The sequence below is a fragment of the Phyllobates terribilis genome, unplaced genomic scaffold, assembly GCF_046119375.1.
Source record: "Phyllobates terribilis strain yellow unplaced genomic scaffold, ASM4611937v1 Scaffold_1__5_contigs__length_1240528914, whole genome shotgun sequence".
Classification (NCBI taxonomy): Eukaryota; Metazoa; Chordata; class Amphibia; order Anura; family Dendrobatidae; genus Phyllobates; species Phyllobates terribilis.
This window is the reverse complement of record NW_027362761.1, coordinates 168,274,440-168,293,262: the sequence shown is the minus strand read 5'-3', so window position 1 is coordinate 168,293,262 and position 18,823 is coordinate 168,274,440. Positions and strand designations below refer to the sequence as shown.

Below are 18,823 nucleotides of genomic sequence, written 5' to 3'. Positions count from 1 at the left end.
TACGCTGCCCTGAGGCCTAGCTCCACCTGTGGGGAGCTATACCATCGAGCTGCCTTATCACCGGCCTCAGTGGACTGCTGCAGCGTTGGTGCTTCTCACCAGATACCACAGGTGGCGTCACGAACTCTTATAAAATTAACAATTATCCACCCTTTTAAAGAGTGACCCCAGGGTACGGGCCCGGGAGTCGACCACCGAGACATCCCCAAGGCCAGGCAAAGGCCCGGGTACCGAGTCATCCCCATCCCCTGGGCTAGTCACATCCTCCTCCACCTCCTCTGGTGACCTCATCGACTGGCTGACTGTGGGTTGACAGTAAGTGGGATCTCCAACCTCGTCATCATCACCCTGTGTGTTCTCACACCGGTCGTCCTCAGAGCCAACCTCTTCCTGCCCTGACCAGAAAGTCAAGTTGTCGCTCCAATCAGGTATTTGAGTCTCATCATCGTCTTCATCATTGTCTCCACCAACAGGAGTTACAGTTTGGGAACAAGGGTCTACATTATGTCAGAACCTTCTTCATCTGGTTCTGGATCCGACTCATAAAGATTCTGGGCATCAGTGCAGATCATTTCCTCGTCTGGATTAACAGAAGCTCTGGAGCAGACCTCCGTTTCCCAGGCTATAGTATGAGTAAACATCTGTGCAGACTCAACCCTCTGTGTTACCCCATACTCAGACGGGCAGCTGGAGACTTGGGAGCTGTGAGGAAGCAAGTGCGATTGGGGTGACACCTCTGAGGACTGGAGTATTTGTGATGTTGAAGTTGAGGTGGAGGAGAGCCCACTTGAAGGAGCACTTGATATCCGTTGAAGCACCTGCTGTTTTTGTGCCTCATCTGGAATTTGTAGCGATGGGCGTGTCCGTAAGAAAGGGATCGTATCACAAATGGCCACGAAAAGAAGTAGACATCTTAGTTTGGCTGGAAGATGGTCTTTCTTCTGCAGATGTTACTCTCCCCCCCACTGAGGGGGGGGCTTGACCCACCAGCGGACAGGCACCAGTATTGGGAGAGGGGGGCTGGCCGTCAGGGTCCACTGTGGTTCTGGCACAAACCCGGCGACACGGAGGTGGCACTGGCAGGAACGGACTGGCCGTGTCAGCTTCGCACTTTTTTGGTTTTAGAAGGGCATGACATGCCTATATCTGTGTCTCCCCCTCCTTTTACTCCTCCACCTCTTTTCTTTTCGCATGACTATATGTACTTGTCACTTTTCCATGTGTTAGTTGTGTATTCTGAGCAGTTTGTCAGCTTTTGGACACCTTTGAAGTGTTTTCTATGTGTTTTCTATGTGTTGCTATGTGTTTTTGTTTGCCTGCCATTGGTTTTAATGGTGTTCGAAGGTGTTCATCGAACAGTTCGACGAACAGTTCGTCGAACATACGGGTGTTCGACGAACCGAACCGAACTCGAACACTATGGGGGTGGCTCAACACTTGTGCTGAACTATGTACAATGTCAATGTCCGGCTGCTCACAGTCCTCAGCCTGTATACCCTGAGGGTAATGGTAGATACACACACTTTTTGGGAAACATTTTTAAACTTTATACGTGAACATTCACTATTGCAAGGGGCAGGGCCTGCTTTTGGCGCCATTCTGGGACCCGGCCACGATGGGAGGCTCCATTTTGTTGTCCTTTAACACGCCCATAATGGCGCCCGTTCTTCTGGGGCGGGCGCCACATTCAGAGCAGAAAACACTTCTTTAGGCACACAATACAAGCAGATGGCGGGTTGGTCACGTATCCTGTTTGTAACACTAGTTGGATGACTCGCCCCCAGGGCAGTGGGGTACTCTTTGGGAGGAATCACGGTGGCTGGCCCAGGGCGGTCAGTGCACAAAGGGGTATCACTTATTAGTAAAAAGTTCAGAGAGTTCGTTATGCCACCTGTGGTGTATGGTGAGGATCACCAGTGCTGCAACAGTCCTCTGAGGCAGATGTCAGGGCAGCTAAAGATGGTATGGCTTCCCACAGGTGGAGTGGGCCTCAGGGCAGTGTAAAATAGATGAATGGTGCGCTGGGCGTTGTATTGCAGGGGAGGAAGAATGGCGCCAGTGAAGAAACAGTCAGAGGCTGTTCGATGCAGTCGTCCAAGATTTTACTTACAGTTCTTAGGCAATTCACAAGTGCACTTTACAGGTGAAGGCCTCCCTCGTTGCGCCGCGTTCACCGGACAGGGATTCAATCCTTCTTCAAGCAGCTTAGGAATGCCTGGCGGAACCCCACTTTCTCGTGTTCCTACTTTGACCGTCTTCACACTTGGTCCTTCTCTCCGCTGCCCTACGCTGCCCACTCTCAATCCCGCTAGGGTATGAAGTCCTTCCTGTATGTCGGATCCGGGACCAACCTGACCCCCTGGAGATTAGAATGAAGCAACCGATCCCTCATGACACCTGGCAGGAGCGGGGCGTACGGTGTTGTCCTGCACACGCCGTACTCCCTGGGATCCTTTCCTTAGAATGGAGCCTACTCCCTGCTCCCCTCCGGGGCCTCCATCCTCGGCCCTAACTTGTGGAGCAGAGCTCCTGATGAGCCTCTGCACCCGGACTGTTCCTCTGAACAGCCCTCACTTACCTCCACTCACTCCACTACTGAACTCCCTCTACTGCCCTAAAATGGCTTCCCTTTTATATCTACTGTATAAGTGCTTCCTGTATCTGCATCCTCCACCCACACCCACTATTGGTTCCCCCTACCTTTGGGTTCCCCCCTACTCCAGCTAGGGCCAGGGCTCAGCAGAAGACTACATTGCATCTTGCCCCCCCGCCTGGCCTGGAGCAGTGTGATGTTGGATGCGGGTGTTTTGGGGTTCCGTGCGGCACTCCCATCTTACCTGAGAAAAGGGAGACACCACACCTCTGGGTGAGGTGCAGTATCTATGTGGCGACTGAACCCTCAGAGGCGCCACATTACCTCTTCATAAAAGCTGATCAGATTAGTTTGACAGGAGCGGTCCCTTTTAAACCCATGTTGATATTGGGTCATGAGGTTATTCTTCTCCAGATACTCTAGCATAGCATCTCTTAGAAAACCCTCCAGGATTTTACAGTAGAGATTAAGCTTACTGGCCTATAACTTCCAAGTTCAGTTTTTGTCCCCTTTTTGAATATTGGCACCACATTTGCTATACGCCAGTCCTGTGGTACAGACCCTGTTATTATGGAATCTTTAAAGATTAAAAATAATGGCCTGTCTATGACCTTACTTAATTCCTGCGGTACTTGCTGGTGTATCCCATCCAGGCCCGGGGATTTGTCAACTTTAGTGATTTTTAGACTCCGCCGTATTTCCTGCTGGGTTAAGCAATGGAGAATTTTTGTTATCACTGATCATGTTTTCTGTCATGCGATTTTCTTGTGTAAATACTGTTGTATCGACGTACGCACTGCACGATGAAAGTAACTTCTCCCTGTGCAGCGCTGACAGGCTGCATAGCACAGGGTTGCTGCTACATCCCTATGCTGTACAGACAATCAGACTGCTGCAAAAATTGAAAATCCCATAATGGGACAATGTGTAAAAGTAAGAAAAGTGTCAGAAAGTGAAAAAATAAAAATATTTTAAAAAATATATATATAAAAAAAATTTAAAAAAATAATCCCCAAAAAAGAAAAATATATTATACCCTTAAATAAATAATATTCTGAAAAAAACAAACAAACAAAACAATAAAAGTACACGTATTGCCGCGTTCGTAATGACCTGACCTATAAAACTGTCCCGCTAGTTGACCCCTTTCGTCAATATGGTCAAAAATTAAAATAAAAAATTAAGCAATAAACTATGCTTCATCATCATACTGTCGAACAAAAATGGAATAAAACGCAATTAGAAAGATGAATGTAAATGAAAATGGTACTGCTGAAAACGTCATCTTGTCCCGCAAAAAACAAGCCACCATACAGCTATATCAGCCGAAAAATAAAAAAGTAATAGCTCTCAGAAGAAAGTGATGCAAAAAAAATTATTTTTTCTATAAAATAGTTTTTATTGTGTAAAAACTCCAAAAAATAAAAAAAAAGATATAAATGTGATATCGCTGTAAACGTACTGACCCGAAGAATAAAGCTACCTTATCAATTTTACCACATATGGAACGGCATAACAAAAAAAAAAAAAAAAACAGTTCCTGAATTATTGGTTTTTGTTTATTCTGGCTCCCAAAAATCGGAATATAAAGCGATCAAAAAATGTTGCGTGCCTGAAATTGGAACCAATAAAAACGTCAACTCGTCCCGCAAAAAACAAGCCATCACATGACTGGGCCAAAATATGCAAAAATTATAGATCTCAAAATATGGCAATGCTAAAATTAGTCTTTGCAATAAAAAAAGTGCCTTTTAGTGTGTGACAGCTGTCAATCATAAAATCCCGATATGAATCTGGCACCGCTGTAATCGCACCGATCCGAAGAATAAAGTCATCAAATCACTTATACCGCACGAGAAACAGAGTAAAAAAATAACTCTAGGGTTAGGATTTTGCTAGGGTTAGGGTTGTGCTAGGGTTAGGGTTATGCTAGGGTTAGGGTTGTGCTAGGGTTAGGGTTAGGATTGTGCTAGGGTTAGGGTTGTGCTAGGGTTAGGGTTGTGCTAGAGTTAGGGCTGTGCTCGAGTTAGAGCTGTGCTATAGTTAAGGTTGTACTAGGGTTAGGCTTAGGGTTGTGCTAGGGTTAGGGTTGCGGTAGGGTTAGTGTTTTGCAAGGGTTAGGGTTGTACTAAGTTTACGGTTGTGCATGGGTTAGGGTTGTGCTAGTGTTTTGCTATGGTTAGGATTGCGCTAGGGTTAGGGATGCACTAGGGTTAGGGTTGCTCTAGAGTTAGGGTTGCGTTAGGGTTAGGGTTATGCTATGGTTAGGGTTGTTCTAGAGTTAAGGTTGAGATTTTTTCAAAAGTAAAGAAAAAAAATTATGACGATACTGCAACTAGTGTTGATGCACCGAGTATCTAAGGTGCTCGAGTGATATGCTCGAATCTCAGCCCCCTATGTTTAGCGGCCAAAAAAACTTGCGTGGATTGCCAGCAATTCACGAGTGATCCCTGCATGTTTTTTTTGGATGTCTAACAACCGTGAAACATGTGGGGCAGGGAATCAAGCATGTCATTCAAGCACCCACGATACAGGGTGCATACCTAAATACCTGATGCAAGCACTTGCGCTCAAGACTAATGACAACTTATTCAATATGATGACCTAATGTTATCAATTTCTGTGTTGTACCGCTGGGTTCAAAATGTTCACTATACCTCTTGATTAAATCCTTGAGGGGTCTAGTTTCCAAAATGGGGTCACTTGTGGGGGGTTTCCACTGTTTAGGCACATCAGGGGCTCTCCAAATGTGACATGGCGTCCACTCTCAATTCCTGCCAATTTTGAGTTCAAAATGTCACACAGTGCTCCTTCCCTTCTGAACCCTGCCATTTTTCCAAACAGTGTATTTTCCCAACATATGGGGTATCGGCGTACTCAAGAGAAATTGCACAAAAGTTTTTGGGGTCCACTTTCCCTGAGGTATCTAGTTTTCTAAATGGTGGCACTTGTGGTGGGTTTCCACTATTAAGTCACATCAGGGTCTCTCCAAACGTGGCATGGCGTCTGCTAATAATTCAAGCAAATTTTACATTCAAAAAGTCAGATGGCGCTCCTTCCCTTCAGAGCACTGCTGTGCGCCCAAACATTTTTGGGAAAAAAGTTAAATGTTCATTTTTTTCTTCCAGATTCCAAAAATTCCTGTGAAGCATCTGAAGGGTTAATAAATTTCTTGAAAGGGGTTTTGAGGACCTTGAGGGTTGCAGTTTTTAGAATGTTGTCACTTTTGGGTATTTTCTGTCATAAAGACCCCTCAAAGTCAGTTCAAAAGTGATGTGGTCCTTAAAAAAATGGTTTTGTAAATTTTGTTGGAAAAATTAGAAATAGCTGGTCAACGTTTAACCCTTATAACTTCCTAACAAAAAAAAAATTTTAGTTCCAAAATTGGGCTAATGTAAAGTAGACATGTGGTAAATGTTATTTATTAACTATGTTGTGTGACATATCTCTCTGATTTAAGGGCATTAAAATTCAAAGTTTGAAAATTTGCGAAATTTTCAAAATTTGCACCAAATTTCAGATTTTTTCACAAATAAACGCTAGTCACATCGAAGAAATTTTACCACTATCATAAAGTACAATATGTCACGGAAAAATAGTCTCACAATCAGTGTGATTCGTTGAAGCGTTTCAGAGTTATTACTTCATAAAGTGACTGGTCAAAATTGTAAAAATTGGCCTGGTCATTGACGTGCAAACCACCCTCGGAGGTAAAGGGGTTAAGTGCATAAAAATTAAAAGTTTGAAAATTGCAAAAAAAATTTCACAAATAAACTCAGTTATGGTACAAATTTTACCACTATCATGAAGTACAGTATGTCACGGAAAATCAATTTCAGAACCAAAGGGATCCGTTAAAGCATTCCAGAATTATTATGTACCACATAAAGTGACACTGGTCAGAACTGTAAAATTTGGCCTGGTCAGGAAGGTGAAAACAGGCTTGGTTGTGAATGGGGTTAAGCTTGTTTCTGCATATCCTGTTTTTTTTAGATAATGTAATAAATGAAGCCATAGTCATATCCTCAATGCATAGCATGTATGCATGCCTTTTCACAGGATGAGGCAAACAAAGTTTCTTCTGTTTTTAGGTTTTGCCTGTAATTTGCTGCTACATTAAATTTAGGCTAGCCTTTTCATGTTTTGAAGAAACCTTGAATAAACTTTTCTGTACTTATAGTTATATGTTAGATAAAATTTTTGCTTTTTAGTACAGTTAGCTCTTTATTATGGTAACCGGGTCAGTATGTTATACTATTAAATCTATGTTTATGGCAATGATTTGGAGCTTTGTATCGAGGGTCACTGTCCCTCGAGAATGGTTTGCTAGACATAATCTACAAAATAATAGTCCCAAAAAGGATAAGTAAACATGCACTTCTTATAGTAAATAGCTCAAATGTTATTGATTATATGTACTGTTAGTTCCATATGCATATGTTCTATATAAATGGAGAGTAGACCCTTAGAATCGTCCCCTCAGGTTACCGAAGGATTTGCTGTCTACAACTATCTGTATGACTAATAATGGCTCCAACTGCTACAATGATATGTTATCAAATAAGTCAACATGAAATATTGCAGTTAGAATGACATTTGGAAAGGAGGAGATTTCATTTATTTTATTTCATATCTAATTATTGGGTCTTTGCTGTTATGGTAGACATTTAAAGAAGATGTCCAGTACTTTATTCTTTATTCCCCCCCGCAATGTATCCCCCCGAGGCCCCTAAGACTTATTGTAAATACCTTGTGTTGCTGATAATGACTGTGAGCGGCGCTATCGGTGACCGCTCTTAGGCATCCCTTGACACAACGCTGACGTCACGACAAGTGAGGCGTGACTCAATGCTGGGGTCCCCTCAGTGGCTACTGGGTTGTGGGCGGGGTTACCCCCCGCATCACATCCAGGATCCACCATGTGCTTTCCCAATGAATGGGGAGAGGCAGAGCGCGGTGGATGCTGGGTGTGACGCAGAGGGTAACCCCGCCCACAGCCTGACATCCACCGTGGAACCAGGAAGATAAAGACCCCCGGCTGCTGCCAGCACTTGTCGTGACAACAGTGGATGTCAGAGCCTGCTGCAGCTGGGGGTCACGTGATGCCTGTGAGCGGCCAGTGAAAGCGCCGCCCACAGGCATTATCTGCAATGGAAGGTATTTGCAATAAGTTTTAGGGGTGCCGGGGGGGATACATGGGAGGGGGGAATATAAAGTAGTGGACAACCCCTTTAAGTGTATGGCATTTTAATGGCATTTTACGTGAGGATACAGCATGTGTTTATTACTTTGATTTAATATTGTCTTTTTCATTACTAAAATGAACCAGTTAGGCTTCAGTTTATTTTAGAGTCCCCCGGGGTTCTGTTATGTGTCTATTTTTATACCTGAAGAAAAAGCGCATCATGCAGAATCCCCCCCTTCCTGCAAAATGGGATTTGGGTGTATACACCGATGCGGCCATAACATAATGGTTCTGACGGAGTTACTTTGTGCTTTGTCGTATCATTTTCGGGCGTATACACCTACTGGAGGCAAATACTCAGACACTGTGTCCGAGTGTACACCTCCAGTAGGCATATACATCCCAAAATTATGTACGACAGAGCACACGGTGACTTCGTCAGCACCGATATAGTAAATGGCCTCATTGGCTTATGCATCCAAATCCTGTTTTGTGGGCGGTTTTGACATAAGGCCTGATGGGACCACTTAACATGGTGAAGAACGCAGTGTGAAAGGAACCTAAGTGATTTATATGTTGCAACAAGTTTTTGCATTTAAAGTGGTTGTACGTCAATGAAAAATGTGTTTCAAATCTGCTTAGAACTGTTAGTGGGAGACTGTTAGTGATCTCCTGACAGGGAAACCACAGACAGGATTTTCTCTGGCTACTCCGACTATGAGATTCTAGGGGATGCCTCATCTTCACACTTTACCACTTGTTCAAGGCGGTGGACGTACCCAGGGACTCTGGGTTAAGGCTTTGTCGTAGCTGCTGGCCGGTGGTGCAGGCTAGTAGGGACAAAATCGGCAGAATGATCAGTAAACAAATCTAGGCATGAATCAGGAATTCCCTTTAAATAACTTGCAGCCCTGCCTATGTGAAGTAGCAGGGAGCCAAGAAATTAACTCTTGAGCTACCAATATAAACGGTAATTTAAGTCAGAGAGAACACAGGACTAGTGTTGTCGCTTTGACCGAGGGTGCAGAGCCACCCAATGACAGAAGCAGAGAGGGAAAGGGCAGGCAACGACATAGATATCTCAATGGAAATAGTAAAAGTCATACTCACCTTAGAGATCCCCTTCACCTCAGTTATGTTCAGTCCACTTGTATGTCCTGCTTCAGTTATGAAGTACTATCACAAACATGTGACCGCTGCAGTCAATCATTGGCTATATCGGTGACCCTGGTGGTGTTGAACCCATGATTTTTTTTTTTTATATTAGAGCATTCTAAGCTATTTTTTAAAACTATTTTACATGGCTTGCTAATGCCTTTGGATAAAATGAGCAAGCGTATGAATAACTGATTCATATTAAAATCTATCTTTCATTCAAATTTTAAGAAAAAACTAACATTTCTATGTCATGCAGGGTAGGTCATCATTCCCATTAGGTGTAGACAGGTTAATGGTTCATGTAAACAATTTTTACAATAGGTATGTGTTACATGCTGTCAACATGTAGTTGTTGTTTTTTTGTTTAGAATATTGCAATTTTTTCTTGTGTCTTCCAGAGAACAGGATGCTTGCTGAGGATATCCCTTCTTTTACTAGCAGAGGGCATGTGGACAACACTTCTGACTTTGTTGTGGATCCTGCTTACTGCAGTAGCTTCTATCAACCACCTCTCTATCCCTATTACAACAATCTGTACAATTATACACCCTACCAAATGACTGTGACTGCTGATCCCACAAGTGCTGGTGATTTGAGTGCCATAGGTGGAGCGCCAATAAAGAACACTTTTAGAAGCATCCCTGCTGCTTATGTCCAGGCTCAATCAGGAAATCAATGTCAGGTAAAGGATAGCAAATCCCAAAAGCATTCTGTCGTATAAGGTTTTATTTTTTTTCTCATTTTATAATTATATGGGTTCTATAATTTTAATTTATCTCTGATCTCTGGTGTAATGGTATTTTTTAATAATTGAAATATACTTGAAAAAAGGAATAAAGATTAGCAGATTACAATAAAAACAAATTAAATCAGGTTTGTGGCATATATGTAACATATTATGGTAATATACAAATTTCTTATACATATAACACACTAAAAAACAAAGGAGGGATACATAAGAGACATGCAAATAAGACAGAAGGGAAAGAGGATGAGTAAGGCTATGTGCCCACGATGTAGAAATGCTCTGGATTTTTTCCTGAACGTTTCTACATCTCCCTGGCAGAAAAAATGCAAGCGGCATGGATTTATATAGTGTGACCAAGTTAATAGTAAAAGAATGGTAAAAAATAAACATTATACTCACCTTTTGATGGCCCCCGGTCTCCTTCTCCGGTGCGTCCGGTGTGTTGGGTGGCTCACGGTGGTATAAAAGGACCTTTCATGACGTCATTTAGTCATGTGACAGGTCACGCGACCGCCGACGTCAGTGGTCGCGTGACCTGTCACATGACTAAATGACGTCATGGAATGTCCTGTTACACCATCGCGAGCCGCCGGGGAGCCAGGACGCATCACTAAGGAGGCCGGGGGCCATCAGAAGGTGAGTATAATGTTTATTTTTTATTTTAAATTCTTTTTTTTCTACGGGTATTATGGTACCCGAGTCTGGAGGAGAGTCTACTCTTCTCCAGATCCGAGTACGATCCGCACATTGAATCGCTTAATATCCGCATGTGCACATGTAGTGATGTGGATATTACGCGCTTCAATGCAAGTCAATGGAGGCGAAAACGCCGCGATTACGCAAAATTAATGGTAGTGCTGCGTATTTTTCCACAATGAAAATCCGCAGCGGAAATTTTCACAGCATGTGCACAGCACATGCGGATTATCATTGGGGAACATTGCTGACCTTCTACCAAGCATTTTTTAAGCATTTCCGCTGCAGAATCGCTTAAAACACGCATCGTGGGCACACAGCCTAAGGGTATTAGGAGTCGAAGGGTAGAAGGAGATATGACCTAGTGAATAAATTTGGGTGTCCCATGGGGGACCAAATGAGGTTGAATCTCTCAACTGTTTCATCATTCAGAGCTGTGTGGTATTCTGATTTGTGATCCTGCTGTAAAAGTCATATACACACAGGAAGGGGGGTGGTTTCCATTGAGAAGCTATCAGACATCTTGTGGCCGTTAATATGTTTAAGAGAAGTCTAACTGTTCTTTTAGATATATTTTGCGGAAAAATATTAAGTAAAAAGTGTTGAGGATCTAGTGACGCGCCCCCTGGGCCGTGGGGTACTCGGTAGCCGTGCCGGTCGATGCTGGGGGATGTCACGGTAGCAGTGACCCGGTCCGTGACCCAGGGCGGTCAATAAAAGGGGGAGCTAAAAGGGGAATAAAGTCTTTATATATATAATGTTAGTGACGCTACCTGTGGTATGCAGCTATATGGAGCCGCCGCTGCGGTGCAGATCTTCTGGAGCAGATAGTGATGCAGCAGAGTTGGTTCAGCTCTCCAAAGGCAGAGCTTAGCTCCAGGACAGGATGTAGTGATACTATAGGGTGGATGTGGTTGGTGTGGTGTAATGCAGGTGATGGCGCAGATAATGACCAGTCCACAACTTAATGGCGGTTTCCTCTTATCTTTACTTGCGGTTTTTAAGCATACCGGGGCATGGGTACTAGTTGGTAGTAGAGGTCCGGACGGCCTTGAAGCAAGTTGGGGATCCACCTCGCCAGGTAAAGTTGTAGGCCTTCCCTCTGCACTAATCTCTTTGGCCCTGCTGCTTGTAGCCGTGCTGCTGCCCTCGTCCCTGAGTAAAACGTCTGTTCCTCACCCGTATGGCAGGCAGCTCGGGCCTTCTTGGAGTATCGCTCCCACATGGCGGTGCTGGGCCCTATGGTGCTGCTAAGCCTCTGGGCGTCTGATGGGGCCAGGAGACCTGCAGTCTCCTGCCCTCCTGATTCTGCTGCTGGGCCTTCAGTGCCCCACAACCTTGGATTCCAGTGTCCGATTCTTCTGCGCTTCTCTCCTCTGGGGTGAGCTGGCTTACAGCTCCACTCCCCAGGTCTTTCCTCGTCGCTGTCCGGTCTTCAACTCTTCTCAATTCACAACCAACTCTTTCTAACCCCGCATCCATATTCCAGTGTGAACGGGAGGAGCTCCCCTTTCTGGTCTGGAGCCAGGAAAGTGTTGTATACTAGTAAACCTGATTAGGGGACCACTCCTTGCTTCCAGGCATGGCATCACCCCTTGTGAGGGAGGCAATGCCACTGTGGCAACCAGAGTCCTGGGGTGCCACATTAGCCATAGGTCTTGATCAAACATCTGTTTAATCAAAGTTTGTACATTTGTTCAAAATGGTCTTATCAGGGAGCAGTCCAAGAATAGATGAAATATAGATCCTGTCGACAAGGCATATCTCCAACATAAGGGGAAAATGGGTGGATCTAATTTATGTAGAAGCTCAGGAGTATGGTACCAGAAGTGGAGGATCTTGTATTGGTTCTCTTTATAGGTGATACAAGATGCCAAAATGGCTGCTCTCGTCAATACAAATCTCCAATCAGAATCGCTTAGGGCTGTACCCAGATAACTTTCCCATTTGAGCATTTATGGATACGTAGCCAAGGAGTTTCCATCGGGGTTTTGTATAATGTTCTAAACATCGGATTTTAAGCCTTTCGTTGACGGACCATTTCTACAAAGTCTTTCAAAGAATGTTGGGATAGAAACCTAAAAACAGCGAAGTAAAGATGAGGCAAAATGACTGCTCTTAATGTATTGGAATAATGGGAGAATACAACTGGCTAATTTAGATTTAATCTCATCATATGGGAGCAAAGTTCTTGTCTTATAGTTAGTTATGTCTGCAAAATTAGACAGACCAGTGTGAGCCCATGTTCCCATTATTGAGGGGGTAAAGCTTTCAGGGAAATTTGGATGGAATAGGAAGGAAGGAAGAGAAGAGTTTGTGGATGATAACTTTAATTTTTTGGAGCAGGTCCTCCCAATGTCTCTGGTGAAATTCACTGGGCCCAGTAGTTCATTTGAAGGAGGATTGTAAAACTCATTCCATATCAGAGAGTTAGGGTGGGCTGGGGCAAGCCAAAGTTTTTCAATTTCCATCCATTTCGTGTAAGCATGTTTAGATGACCATGCAGGGATTCTGTGTAAGTTAGTAGCCCAGTGATAATGGATAAAATGAGGGCTCCCGTATTATTGTCATTCAGCAAAATTGACTTTGAGATTCTGTCGCATTTTCCTGGCCATATGAATTTCAAATTGGCTGCCTGAAGTGACCTTAAAGGGGTTTTCCCATGAGCAAAAGTTAATTTTAATCACTATATCTTGGAATAATAATAAGTTCCACAATTGGATGTGTTTAAATAAAATGTTCCTGTGCTGAGATAATCTTATAAATGTTCCCCTGCTGTGTACTGTGTAATGTCTGTGTCTGACCGTGCAGGAAAATGGTCTGATCATACCACAGCTCCTGGGCAGGGGAGGAAGCAGAACAGTATACAGACATTACAGCATGATATTGCAGCTGATTATTTTTGTGAGGTAAAACATTTCCCTGCCTATTTGAGTTTTACCTCAAAGAAATAATTATTTATGATCCCATGCTGTAATGTCTGATACTTTTTTTTTCTATCCCCCTGGCCAGGAGATGTTGAATGATCAGACCGTGTTCCTGCATGGTCAGACACAGCCATTACATGGATATTACGGAGGAGGTTCAGTTTGGGGATTGGTATATTTAATGAGAGAGCTACTGTTTTAGGTGTTTGTTTTGTAGCCAGACAAGGAACCAAGCTCTGATAAAGTGGAGTGTAGATAGGGAAGATAAAGGTGAGGATTGGTGACTGTTAAGCTATGTGCCCACGATGCAGAAATGCTCTGGATTTTTTCCTGAGCGTTTCTGCATCTTCCAAGCATAAAAAACGCAAGCGGATTGTACATGCATTTTTCCTGCCAGGGACAAGCGGATGTGAAGCGTTCTTCACATGCATTTCCGCATGCGGGTTGACTAGTGCTTTCCAAACAATTTTAGTATCACTTGGAAAGTGCTTGATAACTTGGTCACACTATATAAATCCATGCAAACGGCATGGATTTATATAGTTTGACCTCAAAGAATGTTAAAAAATAAATATATACTTACCTTTTGATGGCCCCTGGTGTCTTTATTCGATGTGTCTCGGCTTGCCGGCAGCTCGCAGTACACTGAAAGCACCTGCCGATGTCAGCAGTCGTGTGACCCGTCACATGACTAAATGACATCATGGCAGGTCCTTGAGTCCACCGCAATCTGCCAGTAAGCCAGGATAAAGACACCAGGGGCCATCAGAAGGTAAGTATAATGTTTATTTTTTATTTTATTCTTTTTTTTACAGGTTCCATGGTACCCGGGTCTGGAGGAGAGTGTCCTCTTCTCCAGACCCGGGTACCATCCGCACATTGAAACGCATGTAATCCGCATGTACAGATCCAGTGATGCGGATTACATGCGTTCCAATGCAAGTCAATGGCGGAGAAAACGCAGCGCTTCCGCAAAATAATTGGTAGTGCTGCGTTTTTTTCCGCAAATATAATCCGCAGCGGAAATTTCCGCAGCATGTGCTGGAACATGGCAGACCTTCTACCAAGCATTTTTTAAGCGTTTCTGCAGCGGAATATCATCAGCAAAAAGGGAACGTTTAAATAACCCCTTCACCACCTTGGGTTTTTCCGTTTTCGTTTTTTGCTTCTTTTTTTACCAGAGCTGTAACTTTTTTATTTTTCCATCAATAAGGCCATGTAGGGTTTGTTTTTTGCTGGACGAGATGTACTTTTGAAGACACCATTGGTTTTACCATATTGTGTACTGGGAAACGGGGAAAAAAATCCAAGTGCGTTGAAATTGCAAAAAACTTCAATTCCACAATAGGTGTTTTTTTTTTTTTTACCAAGTTCACTGAATGCTAAAACTGACCTGCCATTATGATTCTAAAGGTCATTATGAGTTCATAGATACCAAACATGTAAAGGTTCTTTTTTATTTAAGAAGTGAAAAAAAAATCTAAAATTTGTAAAAAAGAAAAAAAAAAGGCGCCATTTTCCGAGACCCATTGCGTCTCTATTTTTCGGGATGTGGGATCGGATGAGGGCTTATTGTTTTGCGCGCTGAACTGATGTTTTTACTGATACCATTTTAATGTTGATACGATGTTTTGATCGCCTGTTATTGCATCTTATTGTGGCGACCAAAAAACGTAATTCTGTCATTTTCATTCTTTTTTGCATTACGCCGTTTACCCATCAGATTAATTATTTATATATATTTATAGATTGGGCGATTCTGAACGCTATGATACCAAACGTGTATTTTTGATTTTCTTTTAATTGTTTTATTTTGAATGTAGTGAAAGGGGGGTGATTTTAACTTTTATATATGTTATGTTTTTATAAGTCATATTGCACGACTCGTTAAAAGGTCGATTGTGACTTGTAGGATTGCTTCTTCCAATAGGTGGTGCTATAGAGTACAAGTCCTCTTTTCCTCTGAAGAGGCAATTTGCATATTAACTTTTATATATATTTTATTAAAGATTTTTTTACTTGATTCAGTAGTCTCCATGGGAGACTAGAAGCTGCGATCATCTGATCGCTTGTGCAACTTATAGCAGGGCTTCAGCTCTGCTATGTGTTGCAGAAATGCTCATTTGCTATGAACGCAGACCGCTGGACGGCGCTCATAGCAGATCGGCAATGACAACCACTGGGGTCTCCTGACAACCCATCGGCACTCCGCGTTCATATAACGGGTGTGCCGATGAGCAGAATTACTGGCGCACTTCCAGCGTGGCCATGGTAAATTCCGCTGTCGGAGATTGACAGCGGCATTTAACTTGTTAACAGCTGCGAATGGATCATGATTCCACCTGCGGCTGTTAGTGGCACACAACAGATGTGCCTGAAAAGGTGCAGGCTGAGTGCCGGAGCCCGCACCAATGAGGGGGAGGCAACCTATGACGTACCTATACTTCATTGGTCGTAAAGCGGTTAATGTCTGGGTTTGATATAATAGCAGCAGCAAGAGGCTCTACATAGGGCGAAGAGTAGTGGAGATAATGGGCACCCCTGTCTGGTACCATTCTTTATTGTGAATGGTTTGAGGGAGCTATGGGGAAGTCTAATTGTTGCTGAGGGTTTGAAATAGACTGTCAGACTGGGGTGGAGTTCATCCTGGAAGGTTTTGTAATATAAGTAGGGTAAGCCGTCAGACCCCGGTGTTTTCCTATTTAGCAATTGTTGTACAGTATTATATCTTTAATTTCCTTCTCTGTGATATGAGCATTTAACATCGTGATTGCCTCAGTAGGGAGAGTGGGTAAGTGGCAAGAGTTCAAAAAGGAACTAATAAGAGTATCTCTTATGGGGTGATTAGACTGGGAAAGATTAGGAAGTGAATAGAGTTGTGAGAAATATTCATGGAAGATATCTGCTATCTCTTTTGGATCATATGTTATTTGATTTTTTTTATTAGTTTTAGGGCATAGGGAGAGGACTGCTCCATGTGGTCTTTAAGCTGTTTAGCTAGCAATGGGTGGTGTTTATCGGCTCTATCATAATGAACTTAACCTTAGAGACATTTCCACACACTGTTCATGGCTAGCGTAGCTTTACACCAATGATTTTAGATAGTTAATTGTTGCATTTTTTTTCTACATTCTCTCTTTTTAGAGCTCATTCAGACATCTGTTTTTTGCGTACAAGTTTTAGCTGTGTTTTTTATCTGATCAGCTGTCATGTGCCCCTGACTGCCGCCCATGGAATCGCGTCCATGTCACATGACTGCGGGTCGCCAATGGGTTGGCATGACAACCCGAGGTCTGCAGGAGACCCCTGTGGTTGTCTTTGCTGGGATGCTATGAGCTCCACCCAGGGCTCGAAGTTCATAGCAAGTGAGCAATTCAGCTACACACAGGTGATCTGATGATCGCAGCTTCTAGTCTCACATGGAGACTACTGAAGTCAGTAAAAAGTAAAAAAACAGTTTTTAAAAATATTAAAAAGTTTTTAAAAATATAAAAGTTTAAATCACCCCCCTTTCACCCCATTCAAAATAAAACAATAAAAAAAAATCACATATACACATATTTGGTATCACTGCATTCAGAATCGCCCGATCTATCAATATAAAAAAAGAATTAACCCCTTTCCAGCCCAAGGCATACTAATACATATCTGTGCCCTGGCGATTTCGCCCATACACAAGCTGTGCGGGTGCAATCACCGCTGGGTTAATGTGCACCACTCCCAGCACATTAACCCCCGAAATGCTGCGATCGAAGTCCCGCAAAAAACAAGCCGTCACATGACTCTGTCGGCAGAAATATGTAAAAATTATAGCTCTCAAAATATGGCAATGCAAAAACTAGTCTTTGCAAAAAAAAAGCATCTTTTAGTGAGTGACAGCTGTCAATCATAAAAACCCGATATAAATCTGGCATCGCTGTAATCGCACCGACCCTAAGAATAAAGTTGTCTAATCACTTATACCATACGAGGAAAGGCCTAAAAAATAAACTCTAGGGTTAGGGATGTGTTAGGGTTAGGATTGTGCTAGGGTTAGGGTTGTGCAAGGGTTAGGATTGTGTTGGGGTTGGAATTTTTTCAAAAGTAAAGAAAAAAAATTTAGATGATATGGGGACTAGTGTTGAGTGCAAGTGCTCGCTACTTGAGTTTTCATCCGGTGCTTGCGTATGCACCGAGTATCGTGGGTGCTCGAGTGACATGCTCGGGTCTCCGACCTATATGCTTCGCGACCAAAAAAATCTTGCGAGATAGCCTGCCATGCACGAGCGAACCCTGCATGTTTTAGGTGTCTAACAACCGTGAAACATGCGGAGCGGGGACTCGAGCATGTCACTCGAGCACCCGAGATACTTGGTGCATACCAGAGTACCCAAACTCAAGTAATGAGCACTTGCACTCAAGACTAATGACAACTTATTAAATATGATGACCTAATGTTATCAATTTCTGTGTCATACCTCTGGGATCAAAATGTTCACTATACCCCTTGATAAAATCCTTGAAGGGTCTAGTTTCCAAAATGAGGCCACTATTTAGGTGCATCAGGGGCTCTCCAAACGCGACATGGTGTCCGCTCTGAATTCCAGCCAATTTTGCGTTCAAAAAGTCACATATTGCTCCTTCCCTTCTGAACCTTGCCGTCCGCCCAAACAGTGTATTTTCCCTACGTATGGGATATGGGGTTTGGCGTACTCAGAAGAAATTGCATAAAAGTTTTTGGGGTTCATTTTCTCCTCTTACTGTTGTGAAAATAAAAAATTTGGGGCCAAAACATAATTTTTATGGTAAAAGCTTGATTTTTTTATTTTTACGGCTCAATGTTATAAACTTCTCTGAAGCACCTGGGGGTTCAAGGTGCTCACCATACATCTAGCTAAGTTCCCTGAGGGGTCTAGTTTCCAAAATGGTGTTACTTGTGGGGTGTTTTCACTGTTTAGGTACATCAGGGGCTCCCCAAACGCAACATGGCATCCACTAATTATTCAATCAAATTTTACATTCAAAAAGTCAATTGGCGCTCTTTCCCCTCCAAACCCTGCCGTGCTCCCAAACAGTGGTTTTCCCCACATATGGGGTATCAACGTGCTCAGGAGAAATTGCACAACAAATTTTGGGTTCCGTTTTTTCCTGTTACCCTTGCAAAAATAAAAAAATTGGGGTCTAAAATAACATTTTTGTGAAAAAAGTTAAATGTTCATTTTTTTCTTCCACTTTCCAAAAATTCCTGCGAAGCACCTGAATAAGCTTCTTGAATGTGGTTTTGAGCACCCTAAGGGGTGCAGTTTTTAGAATGGTGTCACTTTTGGGTATTTTATGTTATGAAGGCCCCTCAAAGTCACTTCAAATGTGATGTGGTCCCTAAAAAAATGGTTTTGTAAATTTTGTTGAAAAAATTAGAAACCGCTGGTCAACTTTTAACCCTTACAACTTCCTAACCCAAAAAAATTTTGGTTCCAAAATTGTGCTGATGTAAAGTAGACATGTGGTAAATGTTATATATTAACTATTTTGTGTGA

General features: G+C 42.9%; 1 protein-coding gene across 1 annotated transcript in view; it reads left to right on the top strand.

The window, feature by feature from the left end:
* LOC141166145 (doublesex- and mab-3-related transcription factor 1-like) overlaps positions 1 to 18,823 on the top strand; it is a 531,682-nt gene that overhangs the window by 165,082 nt on the left and 347,777 nt on the right. The window contains exon 3 of the mRNA XM_073652547.1: positions 9,335 to 9,618. Within this exon, the coding sequence (XP_073508648.1) occupies positions 9,335 to 9,618 (284 nt within the window). The remainder of the gene's footprint in view (positions 1 to 9,334; positions 9,619 to 18,823) is intronic.